The sequence below is a fragment of the Salmo salar genome, chromosome 12 (genome assembly GCF_965601325.2).
Source record: "Salmo salar chromosome 12, fSalSal1, whole genome shotgun sequence".
NCBI lineage: Eukaryota > Metazoa > Chordata > Actinopteri > Salmoniformes > Salmonidae > Salmo > Salmo salar.
In genome coordinates, this window is record NC_138302.1 from 32,527,161 (window position 1) to 32,546,021 (window position 18,861).

At 41.4% G+C, this 18,861-nt stretch overlaps 2 protein-coding genes across 2 annotated transcripts; one reads left to right on the forward strand and one right to left on the reverse strand.

Moving 5' to 3' along the window:
• The first annotated feature begins 6,293 nt into the window (after nucleotides 1–6,293).
• On the forward strand, nucleotides 6,294–8,376 carry LOC106564950 (uncharacterized). The gene is made up of 3 exons (XM_014131498.3): nucleotides 6,294–6,635; nucleotides 6,952–7,068; nucleotides 7,289–8,376. The coding sequence occupies exons 1-3, from the start codon at nucleotides 6,546–6,548 to the stop codon at nucleotides 7,472–7,474; spliced, it is 393 nt and encodes a 130-aa protein (XP_013986973.1). The 5' UTR covers nucleotides 6,294–6,545; the 3' UTR covers nucleotides 7,475–8,376.
• A 1,034-nt stretch (nucleotides 8,377–9,410) lies between these two features.
• On the reverse strand, nucleotides 9,411–18,640 carry LOC106564949 (polycomb complex protein BMI-1). The gene is made up of 9 exons (XM_014131497.3): nucleotides 18,513–18,640; nucleotides 17,684–17,811; nucleotides 17,427–17,523; nucleotides 17,238–17,293; nucleotides 11,838–11,976; nucleotides 10,837–10,873; nucleotides 10,475–10,573; nucleotides 10,166–10,246; nucleotides 9,411–9,995 (listed from the first exon to the last, which is right to left on the reverse strand). The coding sequence occupies exons 2-9, from the start codon at nucleotides 17,799–17,801 to the stop codon at nucleotides 9,621–9,623; spliced, it is 1,002 nt and encodes a 333-aa protein (XP_013986972.1). The 5' UTR covers nucleotides 17,802–17,811; nucleotides 18,513–18,640; the 3' UTR covers nucleotides 9,411–9,620.
• Nucleotides 18,641–18,861: the final 221 nt, after the last annotated feature.

The window sequence follows — 18,861 nt, forward strand, 5'->3', positions numbered from 1 at the left end:
GTTGATTTGCATGTTCTCTTGGTTTCAAAGCTTTATTTACAGACTGCAGCATTGACAAAGTCCTTATTGTGTGCCTCACTTACTTGAAGCAGCCTGTCATAATGCCTTCATGAACCAGTCATAACAGTGTTATGAACAGTCATAACTGAAAGAGAGCGGCTCTCCAGTTGGGCTAGTCTGTGACGCACTGACACATTTTCCAGTCAGAGGAATAAGGCAACTTCACAGAGAGTAACACACAACACAAAATGTTATTTCCAGAGGACATAGGTATGAGATGGATGTTGTTCTGAGTAAGAGAAATTATAATATTGACTGTATAAGGCAGGGATGTCAAACATAAGGCCAGAGGCAGTCAAATCCGGCCCACGGGTTGTTTGAGTAATAAAACACCTACGGCTAAGTTCTTTGGGGGGGGGGGGGACTAACTCAATATACTTTAAAATGACTAAAACCAAATTGAAACTGTGTAGAAATGATAATGGACCTATATTCATACAGTTTCTTGACTGTTCAACTCGCTAACAAATCACTAGACGGTCAGGGAGCATCGGAAACACACACAAAAAACGATGGATAGAGGACTATTTTTAGCCAATTTTGATGGCAAGGAAATACAGTATAACCAATTTTCAGTGCGGACCTCCAGACCTTGTTGAAGACAGAATGCGGCCTCCGGGGCAAATTGAGTTCGACACCCCTGGTATAAGGAGATAGTGACATAAGCAGAGGACTGCAAAACACATAGATAGCATCAACTACTATTAACAACTAGCAATCGTAACAACCAACAGTAAATGCATAAGTTTCAATAACAACATCGCTCACTTCTATCCAGGCACTCCATCACTCTTGTCCACTTGGAAAGAGACTGAGTAGGCTCTGATCTAAGCCGGCAGAAGGACTGTCGGGTCTTCTGCCCCCTAGCAACCTATTGGTGGCCTGCCAGGCCTGGTAGCGGAGGTCACTGGTAGTTTGGGGAGACAGTTTATGATCCTCCTAGTCCAGGGATGGGCCACTTTGATGGCAAAAAAATCTGAATTCATCATGAGGGGCTGCAGTTGCTCCTGGGTACCCACATGTCCCTGGACTAGTCTCTCTGGCACCGTCAGGGGATGGGTGGAGTGAGCTGCATGAAGTAAAAAAACTCAAAGCCGGGGGAATCTGTAACAATAACAGTGTCATGAAGCAGTCAACACTGTAGAAGCAGGAGCACCTCTACAAGAAGACATGTAGGATTTGTGACATAGAGATAGATAGAGGTGAAAGTAAGGCGGTATGGTCCCGGCAAAATAAATAGTTGGGGAAGGCCATATCGGTAAAACATGAGCAGAAATGAGTGAATGGACTTGAAAATGGGTGGTATAGCCTACGATCCAAAATGTGATGTGGTTAGATGACACAGCTACTCTCAAGACACAGATGCTAAAGGACGAGCTTGCAGCCCGGGAACTACCGACGGATCTCGACTCACTCATCGCTTTAACCATCTGGATCGATGGTCGGCTACGGGAACGTCGGAGGGAGAAGAGGTCTGATTGCGGTCCCAATCGCTCACTCAAGGATCCAACCTTGCATCTGATGAACTCCAGAAGTCCTCGGCGTCTACGTCCCAGAGAGTTCAGTAAGGACCGGTCTACTTCACTTCCGCAGCACTGACTGGGATCCAAGAAGGTCAACGTAGCGATAGCCCAGTGGCTACACCCCCAGAAGCCAAGACCTTTCCCCCCCGCTCCAAGATCATTAGCCCCTCTGCTGTTCGCCCTCTGTTGCCCCGTACCCTCCGTATACTTCCTACGTTTCCTGTGTCTAGAATTAAAACCATCTCTTACAGCCCCCCGCTCACCCAGGTATGCGCCCAGGTAGGACAAGAGGAGGTGTGCTGTCACGCACTAATCTGTTTCACCTGTCTTTGTGCTTGTCTCCACCCTCCTCCAGGTGTTACCCATGTTCCCCATTATCCCCTGTGTATTTATACCTGTGTTCTCTGTTTGTCTGTTGCCAGTTAGTTTTGTTCGTAGAACCTACCAGCATTTTTCCACTTGCTCTTGTCTTAGTTCCTGTTTTCTAGTTTTTCCCAGCTTTGACCCTGCTACCTGTCCTAAACCCACTTGCCCTACTGTACCTTTGCCCCACTAATCTGGATTACCGACCTCTGGCTGACCTGACCCTGAGCCTGCCTGCCATCCTGTACCTTTGCCCCTGTTGTTGTAATAAACATTGTTACTTCGACACAGTCTGCATCTGGGTCTTACCTTAAAACGTGATAGCACCATCGAGAGCATCCTGACCGGTTGCATCACCGCCTGGTATGGCAACTGCTCGGCATCTGACCATAAGACGCTACAGAGGGTAGTGCATACGGCCCAGTACATCACTGGGGCCAAGCTTCCTGCCATCCAGGACCTATATAATAGGAGGTGTCAGAAAATAGCCCATAAAATTGTCAGAGACTCCAGTCATTGGCTGTTTTCTCTGCTACCGCACGGCAAGAGGTACCAGAGCGCCAAGTCTCCTTGACTTTACCCCCAAGCCATAAGACTGCTGAACAATTAATAAAATGGCCCCCCACTCCATTTGTTTTGTACGCTGCTACTCGCTGTTTATTATCTATGCATAGTCACTTCACCCCTACCTACATGTACAAATTACCTCAATTTACCTGTACCCCCTCACACTGACTCAGTACTGGTACCCCCTGTATATAGCCTTGTTATTGTTATTTTATTGTGTTACTTTTTATAATTTTTTTATTTGGTAAATATTTTCTTAACTATTCTTGAACTGCACTGTTGATTAAGGGCTTGTAAGTAAGCATTTCACGGTAAGGTGTACACTTGTTGTATTCAGGGCATGTGACAAATAAAGTTTGATTTGATTTGAAACCCTCAATGGCGCAGCCCATGCTAAAACAGCCTTTTGGCCACTAGAGGCCTCTATCTTTCTCTATGATTGGTGATGGCTGAAGAAATGTGGCTCGTCACCTAAAACCCTCACAAAATTTTACAGGTGCACAATTGAGAGCATGCTGTCGGGCTGTATCACCGCCTGGTACGGCAACTACACCGCCCACAACCGCAAAGCTCTCCAGAGGGTGGTGCGGTCTGCACAACGCATCACCGGGGGCAAACTACCTACCCTCCAAGACACTTACAGCACCCGATGTCACAGGAAGGCCAAAAAGATAATCAAGGACAACAACCATCTGAGAGCCACTGCCTGTTTACCCTGCTACCATCCAGAAGGCGAGGTCAGTACAGGTGCATCAAAGGTGGTACCGAGAGACTGAAAAACAGCTTCTATCTCAAGGCTATCAGGCTGCTAACTTCTTCGGGATCGGTTATATATGTATATATTCTTATTCAATTCCTTACTTAGATGTGTGTGCATTAGGTTGTTGTTGTGGAATTGTTAAATTACATGTTAGATATTGCTGCATTGTCGGAACTAGAAGCACAAGCATTTCGCTACACTCGCAATAACATCTGCTAACCATGTGTATGTGACTAATAACATTTTATTTTATTTTGATTTGTATGGAAGTGGTCTTTTTACATTTATAGGCCAATAGCTTACCTGTCTGTGTTACAAAATATCGCTCCAATCATTGTCATTGGCGATATAAGCTCATTTGGAAGTTGATACTTGTTGTGGGCGGTCTAACTTGTCTTTTTCATTTTTATTTTTTTGTGAAAAGGGTGAAATGAAAGCTACTGGAGATTGTTTTCTCTGACTTTTCTTAGGAGGCAGCCTTACTAAAAACCAGGACGTCTACAAAGACGCTCGCGCGCCGCTTCAGGAAGAATCAACGTGATCATAGGAACAATGCGTAATGGCACCATGGCAACTTTGAGGCAACCTCGGCTATTTGCAGCTGTTACCAGCTCAAGCGTAAGTATAAACTCAAGGCAAATCCATTTTTGTAAGTAGGTCGCTTGTGAGATTTGACTGCAAGTGCAATAGTTATAGAATAACGCCCTTTGCCAGCTTTCTGTGGCGATCTGGATTCCAGCCTCCCTGTAAAGCCTCACTAAAATACTTGAAATAGACGATATGAGTATTAAAGTATCACTGTTGACATGTGCATTTGAATAAAAAAATATATAAATCTAGATTCTAGCGTTTAAAGACTAATTATAAGGCAGTGTATGAAATAACAACATGTATGTTGTTCACAGTAGATAAAGGAAGGGCAACTGTTCAAAGAAAACCTGCATAGTCATTAGAGAACACACCTTATTTAGCCATGGCACAGAAATGCCATTCATATGGCAGTGAAGCAGCATTGTGCTATTACATCTCAATCCTTAATGAAATAATTGAGCTAAAGCAAAGTACAAAAAGATTGTCCACCATGGCAGGGGTCCCCAAACTTTTTAACTCAGGCCCCACTTCCAGCATTGGGGAACATGCCGCGCCCCCCCCCCCCCCCCCCCCCCCCCAACCCAATGTATAATGTCGGGGCCTGTCGGGCTCGGGTCGTGTAGCAGAGTTCTAGTTCAAAGCATTGAATGTAAAAAAAATATATAAAAAGAAGGGTTAGGATTGATGAGCCAAAATGTACGCAATATTAAAACCCTTTCCTATTCCAGCAACAGTGATTTATGCCTATATGCTATTTTTAGGTCTTCTACATGAGAATAATGTTTCAGATTGTAATCTGTGCTATAATTTACAAATTAAATCAGTGAAAGAATAGCTCTGACAGTCTCGCTATCCCTCTCTCTCTCTCTCTCGCCCTTTCTCTGTCAGCCCTTCTGTGACGGTGCTCACAAGACTCAAGCACCCAGCATCTCTCCACGACACTTCACTCCCGAGAAGGACAGCACCCTTATGCTGTGTGCCTGTAAGCAAACCAAAAATGTGCCTTGCTGCCATGGCACACATTTCAAGGTCATCTTCCAGCATCTAGTCAGCTCAGTGAAAAAAGTGTTTAAAATGAATTTAAAAAAAATTAAATGGCATGAAGCAGCTAACTTCTTTATACTGTACTGCCTATATTCATTGTTCATAAATCACTTGTTGACAAACATTTTATTTATGATAAATGGATAAAGGCATTTATGTTTTGTCACTGTCCATAAGGTAATAAACAATAGCCTACTATTTCAATACACATTTTGTCATTCTTATTTTTTTTCCTTAAACCATGCATTATTTTGAGAAACAGTCAGGCAATGTAGATATTAAAAGAAGAGAGTGACTTTTGGCCTACATAGACCAAAGCTCATGTTCATGTTCAAAGGAAATCATCAAGGAGCCTGAGCTCAAACTGGAGGCAAGACATGATGCAAGGATAGTGAAATAGGCCTACTGCAACAAATCAAAAAAAGATGTTGTATTCATATTTGTCTAACATGCTGGCATCTGGCAAGTTCATATAGCTGATATATGATGATCGTTCTTAAACTAAGTTAATGTGTAAAAAAAAATATCCAAAATTTGACTTCTGCTTTTAACCCAACCCCTCTGAAAAACACACAGGTTTTGGAGAGATGCGGGGGGCTGCCACACTGGGGACAACAGCAGACAAATGGCATCTAGGAATTCAATACCAGCAACCAGTGGTTGCCAGCTCACTTCCCACCAGATTTTCCCAGTCGGACCTGAGATTCGAACTTGCAACCCTCCGGCCACTGGCTCACCTCTCTAACCGCCAGGCTACCTACATGTGTGTTGTCAAGAAGGCAGCACAGTGCATTGTCCAGAAACATATACAACATCTTTTCCATAAAATATATGTTTGTTTTTTCAAACTAGTTTTCATTGGGAAGGCAGATAAACGTTTGAATCTCATCATGGACAACTGTGCAACTACTTAGCATGTTAGCTCACCCTTCGCCTAACCTTAACCCTTTAACCTAACTCCTAACCTTGACTCAAACCTCAAGCCTAGCTTGGTTGCCACCGAGCTAACATTAGCTACAACAAATTGGAATTCGTAACATATCAAACGTTTTGCAAATTTGTAACATATTGTACGAACTGCAATTCGTAACATATTATACGAATTGTAAACCGTAACATATCATACAAAATGGATTATGCATATCTGCTAATTAATACATACAATACGAAATGTCATGTATACTAATTGAGTATCCCGGATTACGTTTACTATGTTACATATACCCCGGAGTCCAGGTTGCAAGCTCAGGAAGCAGCCCAGTTCCAAACTAATTCACTTTTCACTCGGTGAAACTCGTTCCAACGGGGTAACTCGGGACAGATAATCGAATCCCCTCAATGCCGCGCATCTTGGTTGGAGAGAAGCGCATGCGGCGGCTCACGTGACTAATTCCCGGAAGCCACCTCTACATGACCAGCGGTTAGCTACACAAAGTCTCCGCTCGTCCTTATCTCAAATTCAGCTAACGTTGGTTGTTTGTTTGTTGTTGATGCCATTTTCATGTTGTTACTAAATGTCTGTCACTAATATGAATACGTTGAATTTGAAGGCTTTATTTGGTTGTAAATAACAATATACAGACCACAGAGTAGAAGCCGCAGGCTACTTAATTAATAGCACGCACCCACAACCAAACATGAACACGATCATATCAGACAGAGTGCGCAAATTAGTTTCTGCAACCTTGATACAACCTTGGACATGGCCGATTATTACCGCCCCAAAGGTAAGCAAACGATTAAAGTCTCAAGGAAGAAGTTTGACATGGTCGACAACAAACACAACCTCTCTTGTGCGTGTAAACAAGTTGTCTTTGGTTACAATGTTGCAAGGGTTGCAAGTCAAATGTTGGGTTACAATGTTGAGGTGAGGATTTCCTCCTACTCTACAGCATTGGGAGGAAGTTACTTATTTTTATCTGTCGTAATAGAATTTTCCATGTTCTTGTTTGCTGACCACACAGGCATTTGTAGGATGCATTCACTTAATTTGCATAAAGGAAATCAGTTTTGCTTCCCTAAATCTGAAACTTATCGTTACAGGTCCAGCTCTCCAGTCTATCCAGTGAGCCTGTCATCGCTTCCAAAAAGCCTTTCAAGGTGGAGCTTGTAGGGGGAAAGCGTCACTCATGGTGCACTTGTGGACACAGCAAGAAGCAGGTGAGGGCCCTGCAATCATGCCACCATGAGCCCATTGCTCTTTCAATGAAACGGGTTCATTGAACTCTGTTATGATCCCAATGTGGTATTGGATCAGATTTGCTTTAGTATACCAACCCAGAAGATTATTCAGTAATGACCACAGAATCTAGCAGCAGTAACTAATTTAGCATTAGAGGTCCTCAGTTGCTGGCTTGTTTCTCCCATCTTTCTGTCTTAGCCTTTCTGTGATGGAACCCACAAGACTAAAGCCCAGGGCCTGATGCCTCTGCGCTTCATTCCTGAGAAGGACTCCAAAGCTTGGCTGTGTGGCTGCAAGTACACCGCTAACCCACCATACTGCGACGGCACTCACAAGCAGGAATTCATCCAGTCTGCCCTGCTCCCAGAGAACACAGACTCCTGAATGGATAGGCACTGAATATTTTTTTGTCCTATTCACTGAGGTGTGGGTCCTCTGAGTTCTGGTCCTGGAGATGTAGGACCAGAATCACTGGTTCATAAAGTAGCTCTGCACTTGGGTGATTGATGGCAAACAGATGACTTATATACATATCTTACATACTGTGACATGCTTAGATCGGATGTGAAAAGAGCTGATGTGATTGGTCAAAAGACTGATTAGTGGAAAAAATATCAGAATTGGGCTACCTGTCTAAACGCAGCCTTGGGAAACTGGGCTTAGCACTAGCTTCGAAAAAATCTCCCATTGTCATCCATACAAGATTTGCATGACATAAGAGCTCTGTGAACAACTCAATTAAGGATTCATCCTATGATAGGCAATCTGCAAAGTGATACTTGTTATGGGGCAATTCCACGATAACAGAATGATTCAGATATTTCACTTCTTCAGAATGTAAAAACCAATGATTAAAGATAATCAAACCATTCAACTTTATGCATAAGGACTAGTTTTAACAATTTCCACAAAACACATTTACTTGAAGAGTGCAGATGCAAAGTTTGGCAAAATAATCATTTGTTTTATCATTCTTTGCAATCATTGGTTTATGTTTGGCATACATTTTAAAGTGAAAAATCTGAGTCACGGCATCGTTCTGTTACCGTGGAATTGACCTGTGTGTGGTATGCACTGGTGCTTCTGTAAATGTTTGAAATTGTGATGAAACATATTTAAAATGTTAATGCTCTGCTAATGATACGCACAAGTATTGTAATAGAACACTAAATCTTAGGCTTGCTGTAAGTTGAATTGTTTAAGATGTGTTTTTATAGATCTAAAAAAAAGTATTATTCCCTCCATGTTGTATTCTGTCTGTGTTGAAATTAAAACGATCAAATACATTTTTTACTTTCTCTTACTTACTCACATTTTGCTATGCTATAACCGGTTTTGTACGTCACTTGTGAAGAAATGCAATGTTTCAACCTAAAACATCCTCTGCATTGAAGTCATGAAAATCCACAGCACAGTGGCCATGGATCCCAAGTTAAACATTCCTAAATAGCAGCATAATGATAATACATGCTTTAAAGCTCTGCTACTCATGAATTGTTGTTGATAGCAAGTTAACAGATTTCTATGTATTAAAGGTCCAAATGGAGACTTATCACAAGAGCACTGGCGAGTAATGATATTTGAACTACTCAAGAACATAACCCAAAAACGAATCAGAATGGGACACTGAACTCAAAACCAAGTAAGTAAACTTTTTAATGACCTAAACATGCACATATGGCTGATATTTTAGAATAATATCATTGAATGGTCAAAATATACATTGAGGGAATGTCAAAAGTGTATGAAAATACATGGTCAGATATACAATTCCCTTTGAGCTAATTTCTCTAAGTAGTACCGGTATGTAATGTTGAAAAACATGTACGGTAAGCTACGTTTTTCAGACAATTGTAGTGCTGCTTGGGGCTTGATAAATAATGGCTTTTCTAATGTCAAAGCACAGGGAAGTTCAGTACTCGTATACTGTGATCTGCATTTCAAAGAAAGTGCATCAAACGTTTTGTACATATCTATTGTCCTTGGTGATTGGGGCCATTACCAGTAGAAAGTACTGCATCTATCTACATACACCAGAGTTATATACAGTATGACTGACGGCAAGAAGACAGATCTTGCTTTTTTATTTCTAGATAATATTTATATATATATGGAAATTGGCATTGCAATGCCATTCAGCATTTTGTCAAAATTGATATTTTAAAGCCAAATTAATTCTGAAGAACTGGGGGAAGGAATCATTGAACCGACTGCATATTATACAGTTACAAAACAGTTACAATATCCTGTATAAAAGATACTCTATATACATGACCAGGTATGCACGAATGCTCACATTGGATGCATATTGTACATTTTGTATGTATGTTTTACTCTAACACACAGTCACACACACATTGAAATTAAATGTCTATTTGGCTGCACTTGACAGTCTTTTTGCTGATCACAATCGCCCTCAGTACTCTCTTGGCAGATTTTCTCCTTGTCTGTCCATTGGTCCATTGAGGGGCTACTCCGACATTTTGGGGCAATTCCGTTCCACTCTCCATTTTTCTGGGATTTATCAGATTTAGGTTGGGGGTGGTACAGCCCCTTTGTCCCCTCCCCTAGTCTCAGTCGCCGCTCCATTGCTTTTGCCGTTGACATTCACCTTGCGGGCGTTGCTTCCTGACTTGGAGGCTAGAGGGAGCCGTTGAGTACCGTTGGGTCCTGTGGTACCGCTGGGGCTCTGAAGGGTAGAGGGTTGGCCTCGGAGGGCAGGGCTGGGCAGGGTGGAGGCTCTGGGGGCCTGACCAGCCGGGCTCAGGGCCTTGTCGCTGTGGGAGTCGCTCTCAGAGGTGGGGCTTGTGTTGACACCGTCGGAGTGGGCCTGGGCGGCACCTTGGGACAGCCTTCGACGCTTCCGGGTGGGCTTGACCCAGTACTGCAGGGGGAGGGGGCCATTCTGCAAAGAGTCACAGAGAGAAGATGAGAACTCTCCAGACACGTGAAAGATCACTCAGATCCTAGGACCTAGCAACGTAGATGTTTAGTGAAGTTGGGATTAGGGTTGGAAGTGACAACTGAAGCTTGGTCAGTGTTGTTGTTATAGCCAGTGTGTCAGTTGGCACTTACACGTCGCCAAGAATACATGTAGGCAATATCCATCAACGTGTAGTAGTCCTTTAAGGGCTCATCAGCGTACAGCACTTCAATCTGTCAAGGTAGAGAGCACTATTACACATTAATAGCACACAAGTCCAAGAGAAGGGTGTGAAGTATGGGAATATTAGGGCTAGTCTAACTAAGCGAAAGCATGCATGATCTACTGTATAGGAATGCAGCTTGTCACTAAAATACAGTATTGCGACAAAGCTGTTGTTGGTGTATACTATGGCTTTCTATGGAGTTGTGAGGCGATTCTGTGCAGCCTGTAGGAATTACCCGTAAGGTGTTTGGAATGTCCATCTTGCTACGCAGGAACTTGGCTAAGTGCAGGACTGTCATGGCTGCCGGGCATTGCAGGAAGCGTTTGCTGTTGGTCTGAAAATGAAGAGAACAGTACGTGTGGTTAGAACAGATGTATAACTAGAGGGTAAGGGCAGGACATAATATGAAAGGTTATAAAAATGTGGTCCTGTATGGCTCAGTTGGTAGAGCATGGAGCTTGCAATGTATGCACGCATGACAGTCGCTTTTAAAAGCGTATGCTAAATGAGATGTATTGTCATTTAGATAGTGTGGACGACAAATTGACATTAGCGTTGGCATTTATTGGGTTAGCATTTTATGGTTGAATCACTCACATTGTCTCCTTCTGTATCCACAGGTTGTGTGTCACTTCTATAAGCAAATAGAAAAACAGCATGGGTTAAGATGAGCATAGCTTTGTTTTGAAATGATTTTTTTACCCAGCTTTCTGTTAACAAACTTGTGACCATGGACAACACCCTGTCGTTCTCCGCTAACATCAAGGCGGTGACCCGATCCTGTAGGTTCATGCTATACAACATTCGCAGAGTACGACCCTGCCTTACACAGGAAGCGGCGCAGGTCCTAATCCAGGCACTTGTCATCTCCCGTCTGGATTACTGCAACTCCCTGTTGGCGGGGCTCCCTGCCTGTGCCATTAAACCCCATACAACTCATCCAGAACGCCGCAGCCCGTCTGGTGTTCAACCTTCCCAAGTTCTCTCACATCACCCCGCTCCTCCGCACACTCCACTGGCTTCCAGTTGAAGCTCGCATCTGCTACAAGACCATGGTGCTTGCATACGGAGCTGTGAGGGGAACGGCACCTTCGTACCTTCAGGCTCTGATCAGGCCCTACACCCAAACAAGGGCACTGCGTTCATCCACCTCTGGCCTGCTGGCCCCCCTACCTCTGTGGAAGCACAGTTCCCGCTCAGCCCAGTCAAAACTGTTCGCTGCTCTGGCACCCCAATGGTGGAACAAGCTCCCTCACGACGCCAGGACAGCGGAGTCAATCACCACCTTCCGGAGACACCTGAAACCCCACCTCTTTAAGGAATACCTGGGATAGGATATAGTAATCCTTCTAACCCCCCCCAAAAAAAGATATAGATGTACTATTGTAAAGTGGTTGTTCCATTGGATATCATAAGGTGAATGCACCAATTTGTAAGTCGCTCTGGATAAGAGCGTCTGCTAAATGACGTAAATGTAAATTAGCACATAGAGATACAGCCCTATTGTAACACATTTGGTCTGTTCTATATGCAACAGAAACATCCTATCTAATTGGTTGCATGAAAAAGATTAAGAGATCACACATTCTAGAACTTACTTGTTCTTCTCATGGAACTGAATGGAGAGACTGATGATTTCATCTTCTGCAATAATAGTTGGCTCCTCCACCACTTCTCCTGGCTCCAGGTGTTGGTTTTCCTGGTTTGTGTAGAAGTCCCGCCTTCGTTTCATCTCATCTGATGTAAAAAAAAAGTCAGAGTGAAAAAGAAGTTGGCACATGTCCACTTTTAATTATTAAAAGGGGGCAACTGTTCATGTAGTGTCGGTCCCATTTTTCATGAGCTGAAATAAAATATTTAAAAAAATGTCCCATACGCACAAAAAACGTATTTCTCTCAAATTGTGCACCCACATTTGTTTACATCCCTGTTAGTAAGCATTTCTCATTTGCCAAAATACCTGACGTGTGGCATATCAAGAAGCCGATTAAACACCATGATCATTACACAGGTGCACCTTGTGCTGTGGACAATTAAAGGCCACAACACAATGCCACATGTCTCAAGTTTTGATGGAGCGTGCAATTGGCATGCTGACTGCAGGAATGTCCAACAGAGCTATTGCCAGAGAATTGAATGTTAATTTCTCTACCATAAGCCACATCATAAGTTGTTTAGTGAATTTGGAAGTACATCCAACAGATTACAACCTCTCACTTTTGGTTATTTGAAAATGAAATAATCGAAGAAATATTGCCATTTTTAAAACAAGTCTTAAAGTTGGTTGCAATTTCAGTTTAATCCACCAGAAAAGACTGAACAAATATTACAACAAATATTATGGTTAAACTCAAATATACTAACTGATCAAAGAAAAATTGAGAGAAAAAAATAAAAACTGTATAATCTTTGTAAATGACATCATAAATAGGACTGGTGGAGTCACACTAGCAGCTAACAGAAATATATGGAAATGTCTTACAACCAACTAATTGCAGCATTACCGCAGAGGAAGGGGGAAAGAGGAAAAACCTGTGTGTCGGCCCTGCATTATAGACCATAATTGGTTAAAGAAAATTGTGATAAAAAAGCATACCAGTTTCATTTAAGGACCAGACAATTGACAGCTGTGCCATTCAGATTGCAAAATAGTTGGGAAGAGATTAGGGATGTACTGATTCCATTGCACATGGTTTACGAACAGATACACAAAATGACGGCGAAAGTTAAATTAAAATTATTATACACAATTCTAGCAACCAATAGTATGAGATGTAATATATATATACACATACAGTTGAAGTCGGAGGTTTACATACACCTTAGCCAAATACATTTAAACTCACGTTTGTCACCATTCCTGACATTTAATCCTAGTAAGAATTCCCTGTTTAGGTCAGTTAGGATCACTTTATTTTAAAAAATGTTAAATGTCAGAATAATAATGATTTATTTCAGCTTTTATTTCTTTCATCACATTCCCAGTGGGTCAGAAGTTTATATACACTCAATAAGTATTTGGTAGCATTGCCTTTAAATTGTTTAACTTGGGTCAAACGTTTCGGGTAGCCTTCCACAAGCTTCCCACAAGTTGGGTGAATTTTGGCCCATACCCCCTGACAGAGCTGGTGTAACTGAGTCAGGTTTGTGGGCCTCCTTGCTCGCACACGTTTTTTCAGTTCTGCCCACAAATTTTCCATAGGATTGAGGTCAGGGCTTTGTGATGGCCACTCCAATACCTTGACTTTGTTGTCCTTAAGCCATTTTGCCACAACTTTGGAAGTATGCTTGTGGTCATTGTCCATTTGGAAGACCCATTTGCGACCAAGCTTTACCTTCCTGACTGATATCTTGAGATGTTGCTTCAATTTATCCACATCATTTCCCTCCCTCATGATGCCATCTATTTTGTGAAGTGCACCAGTCCCTCCTGCAGCAAAGCACCCCCACAACATGATGCTGCCACCCCCGTGCTTCACAGTTGGGATGGTGTTCTTTGGCTTGCAAGTCTCCCCCTTTTTCCTCCAAACATAATGATGGTCATTATGGCCAAACAGTTCTATTTTTGTTTCATCAGACCAGAGGACATTTCTCCAAAAAATATGATCTTTGTCCTCATGTGCAGTTTCAAACCGTAGTCTGGCTTTTTTAATGGCGGTTTTGGAGCAGTGGCTTCTTCCTTGCTGAGCGGCCTTTCAGGTTATGTCGATATAGGACTCTTTACTGTGGATATAGATACTTTTGTACCCATTTCCTTCAGCATCTTCACAAGGTCCTTTGCTGTTGTTCTGGGATTGATTTGCACTTTTCGCACCAATGTACTTTCATCTCTAGGAGACAGAATGCGTCTCCTTCCTGAGCGGTATGACGGCTGCGTGGTCCCATGGTGTTTATACTTGCGTACTATTGTTTGTACAGATGATTAGAGGTTGACCGATTAATCGGAATGGCCGATTAATTAGGGCCGATTTCAAGTTTTCATACCAATCGGTATTTTTGGCCACCGATTTCCCAATTTAAAAAAAATAATAATTACAACTTTATTTAACTAGGCAAGTCAGATTAAGAACACATTCTTATTTTCAATGACGGCCTAGGAACGGGGGTTAACTGCCTTGTTCAGGGGGGATTCGGGGATTCGTTTTTGCAACCTTCCAGGTTACTAGTCCAATGCTCTAACCACCTGCCTTACATTGCACTCCATGAGGAGCCTGCATTGCAGGCTGACTACCTGTTATGCGAGGGCAGCAAGAAGCCAAGGTAAGTTGCTATTTAGCATTAAACTTATCTTATAAAAAAACAATCAATCTTAAGATAATCACTAGTTAACTACACATGGTTGATGATATTACTAGTTTATCTAACGTGTCCTGTGTTGCATATAATCGATGCGGTGCCTGTTAATTTCTCATCGAATCACAGCCTACTTCGACAAACGGGTGATGATTTAACAAGTTCATTTGCGAAAAAAGCACTGTCGTTGCACCAATGTACCTAACCATAAACACCAATGCCTTTCTTTAAAATCAATTCACAAGTATATATTTTTAAACCTGCATATTTAGTTAATATTGCCTGCTAACATGAATTTGTGTCACTTCTCTAGTGTTCCATGCAAGCAGTCAGGGTATATACAGCAGTTTGGGCCGCCTGGCTCATTGCAGACTGTGTGAAGTCCATTTATTCCTAACAAAGGCCGTAATTAATTTGCCAGAATTGTACATAATTATGACATAACATTGAAGGTTGTGCAATGTAACAGGAATATTTAGACTTAGGGATGCCACCCGTTAGATAAAATACGGAACGGTTCCATATTTCACTGAAATAATAAACGTTTAGTTTTCGAAATGATAGTTTCCGGATTCGACCATATTAGAGACCAAAGGCTCGTATTTCTGTGTGTTATTATGTTATAATTAAGACTATGATTTGATATAGCAGTCTGACTGAGCGATGGTAGGCAGCAGCAGGCTCGTAAGCATTCATTCAAACAGCACCTTCGTGCGTTTTGCCAGCAGCTCTTCGCAATTCTTCAAGCATTGCGCTGTTTATGACTTCAAGCCTATCAACTCCCAAGATTAGGCTGGTGTAACCGATGTGAAATGGCTAGCTAGTTAGCGGGTGCGCGCTAATAGCGTTTCAAACGTAACTCGCTCTGAGACTTGGAGTAGTTGTTCCCCTTGCTCTACATGGGTAACGCTGCTTCGAGGGTGGCTGTTGTCGATGTGTTCCTGGTTTGAGCCAAGGTAGGAGCGAGGAGAGGGATGGAAGCTATACTGTTACACTGGCAATACTAAAGTGCCTATAAGAACATCCAATAGTCTAAGGTATATGAAATACAAATCGTAAAGAGAGAAATAGTCCTAATTCCTATAATAACTATAATTCCTATAATAACTACAACCTAAAACTTCTTACCTAGGAATATTGAAGACTCATGTTAAAAGGAACCACCAGCTTTCATATGTTCTCATGTTCTGAGCAAGGAACTTAAACGTTAGCTTTTTTTACATGGCACATATTGCACTTTTACTTCTCCAATACTTTGTTTTTGCATTATTTAAACCAAACTGGACATGTTTCATTATTTATATGAGGCTAAATTGATAGTATTTCTGTATTATATTAAGTTAAAATAAGTGTTCATTCAGTATTGTTGTAATTGTCATTATTACAAATAAAAAAATAAAAAATAAAAAATTGTAAAAAAATAAACTAAATAAAATAAGGCATAATAATCGGTATCGTTTTTTTTTTTGGTCCTCCAATAATCGGTATTGGCATTGAAAAATCATAATCGGTCGACCTCTAGTACAGATGAACGTGGTACATTCAGGTGTTTGGAAATTGCTCCCAAAGGATGAACCAGACTTGTGAAGGTCTACAATCTTTTTCTGAGGTCTTGGCTGATTTCTTTTGATTTTCCCATGATATCAAGCAAAGAGGCACTGAGTTTGAAGGTAGGCCTTGAAATACATCCACAGGTACACCTCCAATTTACTCAAATTATGTCAATTAGCCAATCAGAAGCTTCTAAAGCCATGATTTTCCAAGCTGTTTAAAGGCACAGTCAATTTAGTGTATGTAAACTTCTGACCCACTGGAATTGTGATACAGTGAAGTATAAGTGAAATAATCTGTCTAAACAATTGTTGGAAAAATTACTTGTGTCATGCACAAAGTAGATGTCCTAACCGACTTGCCAAAACTATAGTTTGTTAACAAGAAATTTGTGGTTAAAAAAGAGTGGTTAGTGGTAAAGTGGTTAAAAAAACGAGTTTTAACGAATACAACCTAACGAATACAACCTAAGTGTATGTAAACTTCTGACTTCAACTGTATGTATGTATGCATGTATGTACGTACACACACACACACACACAGTACCAGTCAAAAGTTTGGACACACCTACTCATTACAATATAGAATAATAGTGAAGACATCAAAACTATGAAATAACACACATGGAATCATGTAGTAACCAAAAAAAGTGTTAAACAAATCAAAATATATTTTATATTTGAGATTCCTCAAAGTAGCCACCTTTTGCCTTGATGACAGATATTTATATATATATATATATATATATATATAATATATATATATATATATATATATATATATATATATATATATATATAATGTAATTGTCTGCATCATTTCCAAAACCATACATATATATAGTCAATTTAAATAAATTCATTAGCCCTAATCTATGGATTTCACATGACTGGGCAGGGGCACTGGGGAGCCAGGCCGAGCCAATCCGAATGAGTTCCTCCCCCCCCCATTGGCCTGTGCCCTCCCAGGCCCACCCATCGCTGTGCCCCTGCCCAGTCATGTGAAATCCATAGATTAGGGCCTAATGAATTTATTTAAATTGACTGATTTCCTTCTATGAACTGTAACTCAGTAAAATCTTTGAAATAGTTGAGTTTATATTTTGTGTTCAGTATTTGTATAGAAAACCCCTTACTCAAGAGATATGGGTTTACCTTTGAATAATCCAGGCACCAGCTTGTATACAATGTCCTGTAGAGTCTTGTCTGACCTGAAAAAGGATATGTAAATGATAAAGCCACTTACTAAAGATAAGACCATATTGGTTGCACTTATAGACGCATAATAACATAAGTACTCCGAGAGAGACGTGTGCGCGCACACACACATGCAATGTAACTAACCTGATGCTGAGCTGTGGACACGTCTTGTGTACTTGCACATCACATCTGGGGCAGAACTTGTTGGTTTCCAGGAAGGCAACAATGCACGTCTTGCAGACTGGAGTAAGAAGACAGACTTAATGTAGGTGACTTACTATAGGACTTTTTACGAAAACAAAATGCATTGTAAATCTACATTCCTTTTCTACATCAGTTAATAGGCCATATAGTCTAGCCCATATGCATTTAGAATAATGCAGTGGCCTTAGGAATCTTACATGAGTGCAAACACTCCACGATGGTTGTGGCATCGATGAAGTAGCCCACACACAGTGGGCATATCAGGTTAGGATTCAGCTCTGTGATTTTTAGCCGACTGGGTTGCATTTTATCCATCTGGAAGGATCTGCAAAAAGAACAACCATCAGCCAAAGAATTACTTTGATTATTTATTGAGTAGCAAGATTTGAACCACTAAAGTACATGACACATTTAGTGACCTTTTTGTGCTGTTGTTGAATTGTTTTCAAACACAAAGCCTACACATACAAAATGTGTACTGACATATTGATGTGGTCCACGGATATTGTCTATAATATTATGGATCACTTGTTTTTGTTAGAAGCACTTATACTTCTTGTAATGGACCAGTGTCATAGCTACTACACAGAATGGCTACTAGTATATGACCATTTATTTTGTAATTATTTCCAGCCTGGTTGTTTTTTAGATATTACCCATCCACCAATGTAACAAAATACGTTTGGAACTGCTGTAGTCTAGACCCGACTACCCCAGTGGGGCCTCCTGTGCACGGTGAGGCACGTACCCCAAACCCCGAGAAGACCCACAATGAGCCCCTCCCGTTCCAGTGGGTTCTTATGCATTATAGAACATTTTTATAAAACTATGTAAAGATAGACGAAAAATAAGCTTAGATGGATAGTGGGAAACAAAGCAGCCATCTTAAATTCAGTGACAGGACTGGATGAGAAACGAACAAGAGAGAATCCAAACATAACACCGAGTACCTCAGTTTGTGAGTTGATGTACCTGTGCATCGCGTTATGCGAATAAAAACAATTGATGCTTTTCTTTGCTTCCTACCTGATTTGACATGAAAAAACACCCGTACCGCCCGACGTGGATACAGGTAAATTATTTTGAGTCGGTTAACGTTAGATTTTGCAGCAGCGCCAGAAAATGGCTTTTTTTTCCCCCCACATAGTCAGAGGACCGCCCATTGTGGTCACGTGATATTATTTTCAGTCCCTGCCGCCTGCCATATACAATGTATTTGCTACATTTTTTTTTTTAAATACAACTGTCGCTGATAAGTCGCTAAAACACCCCCTCTCTATACATGAACCACATTTGTTCATGAAGGAGTCATTGCATACGTTTTATTTTTGACAACCATCCCTAGACGGAATACCACGCCCCCTAGACAATGCTC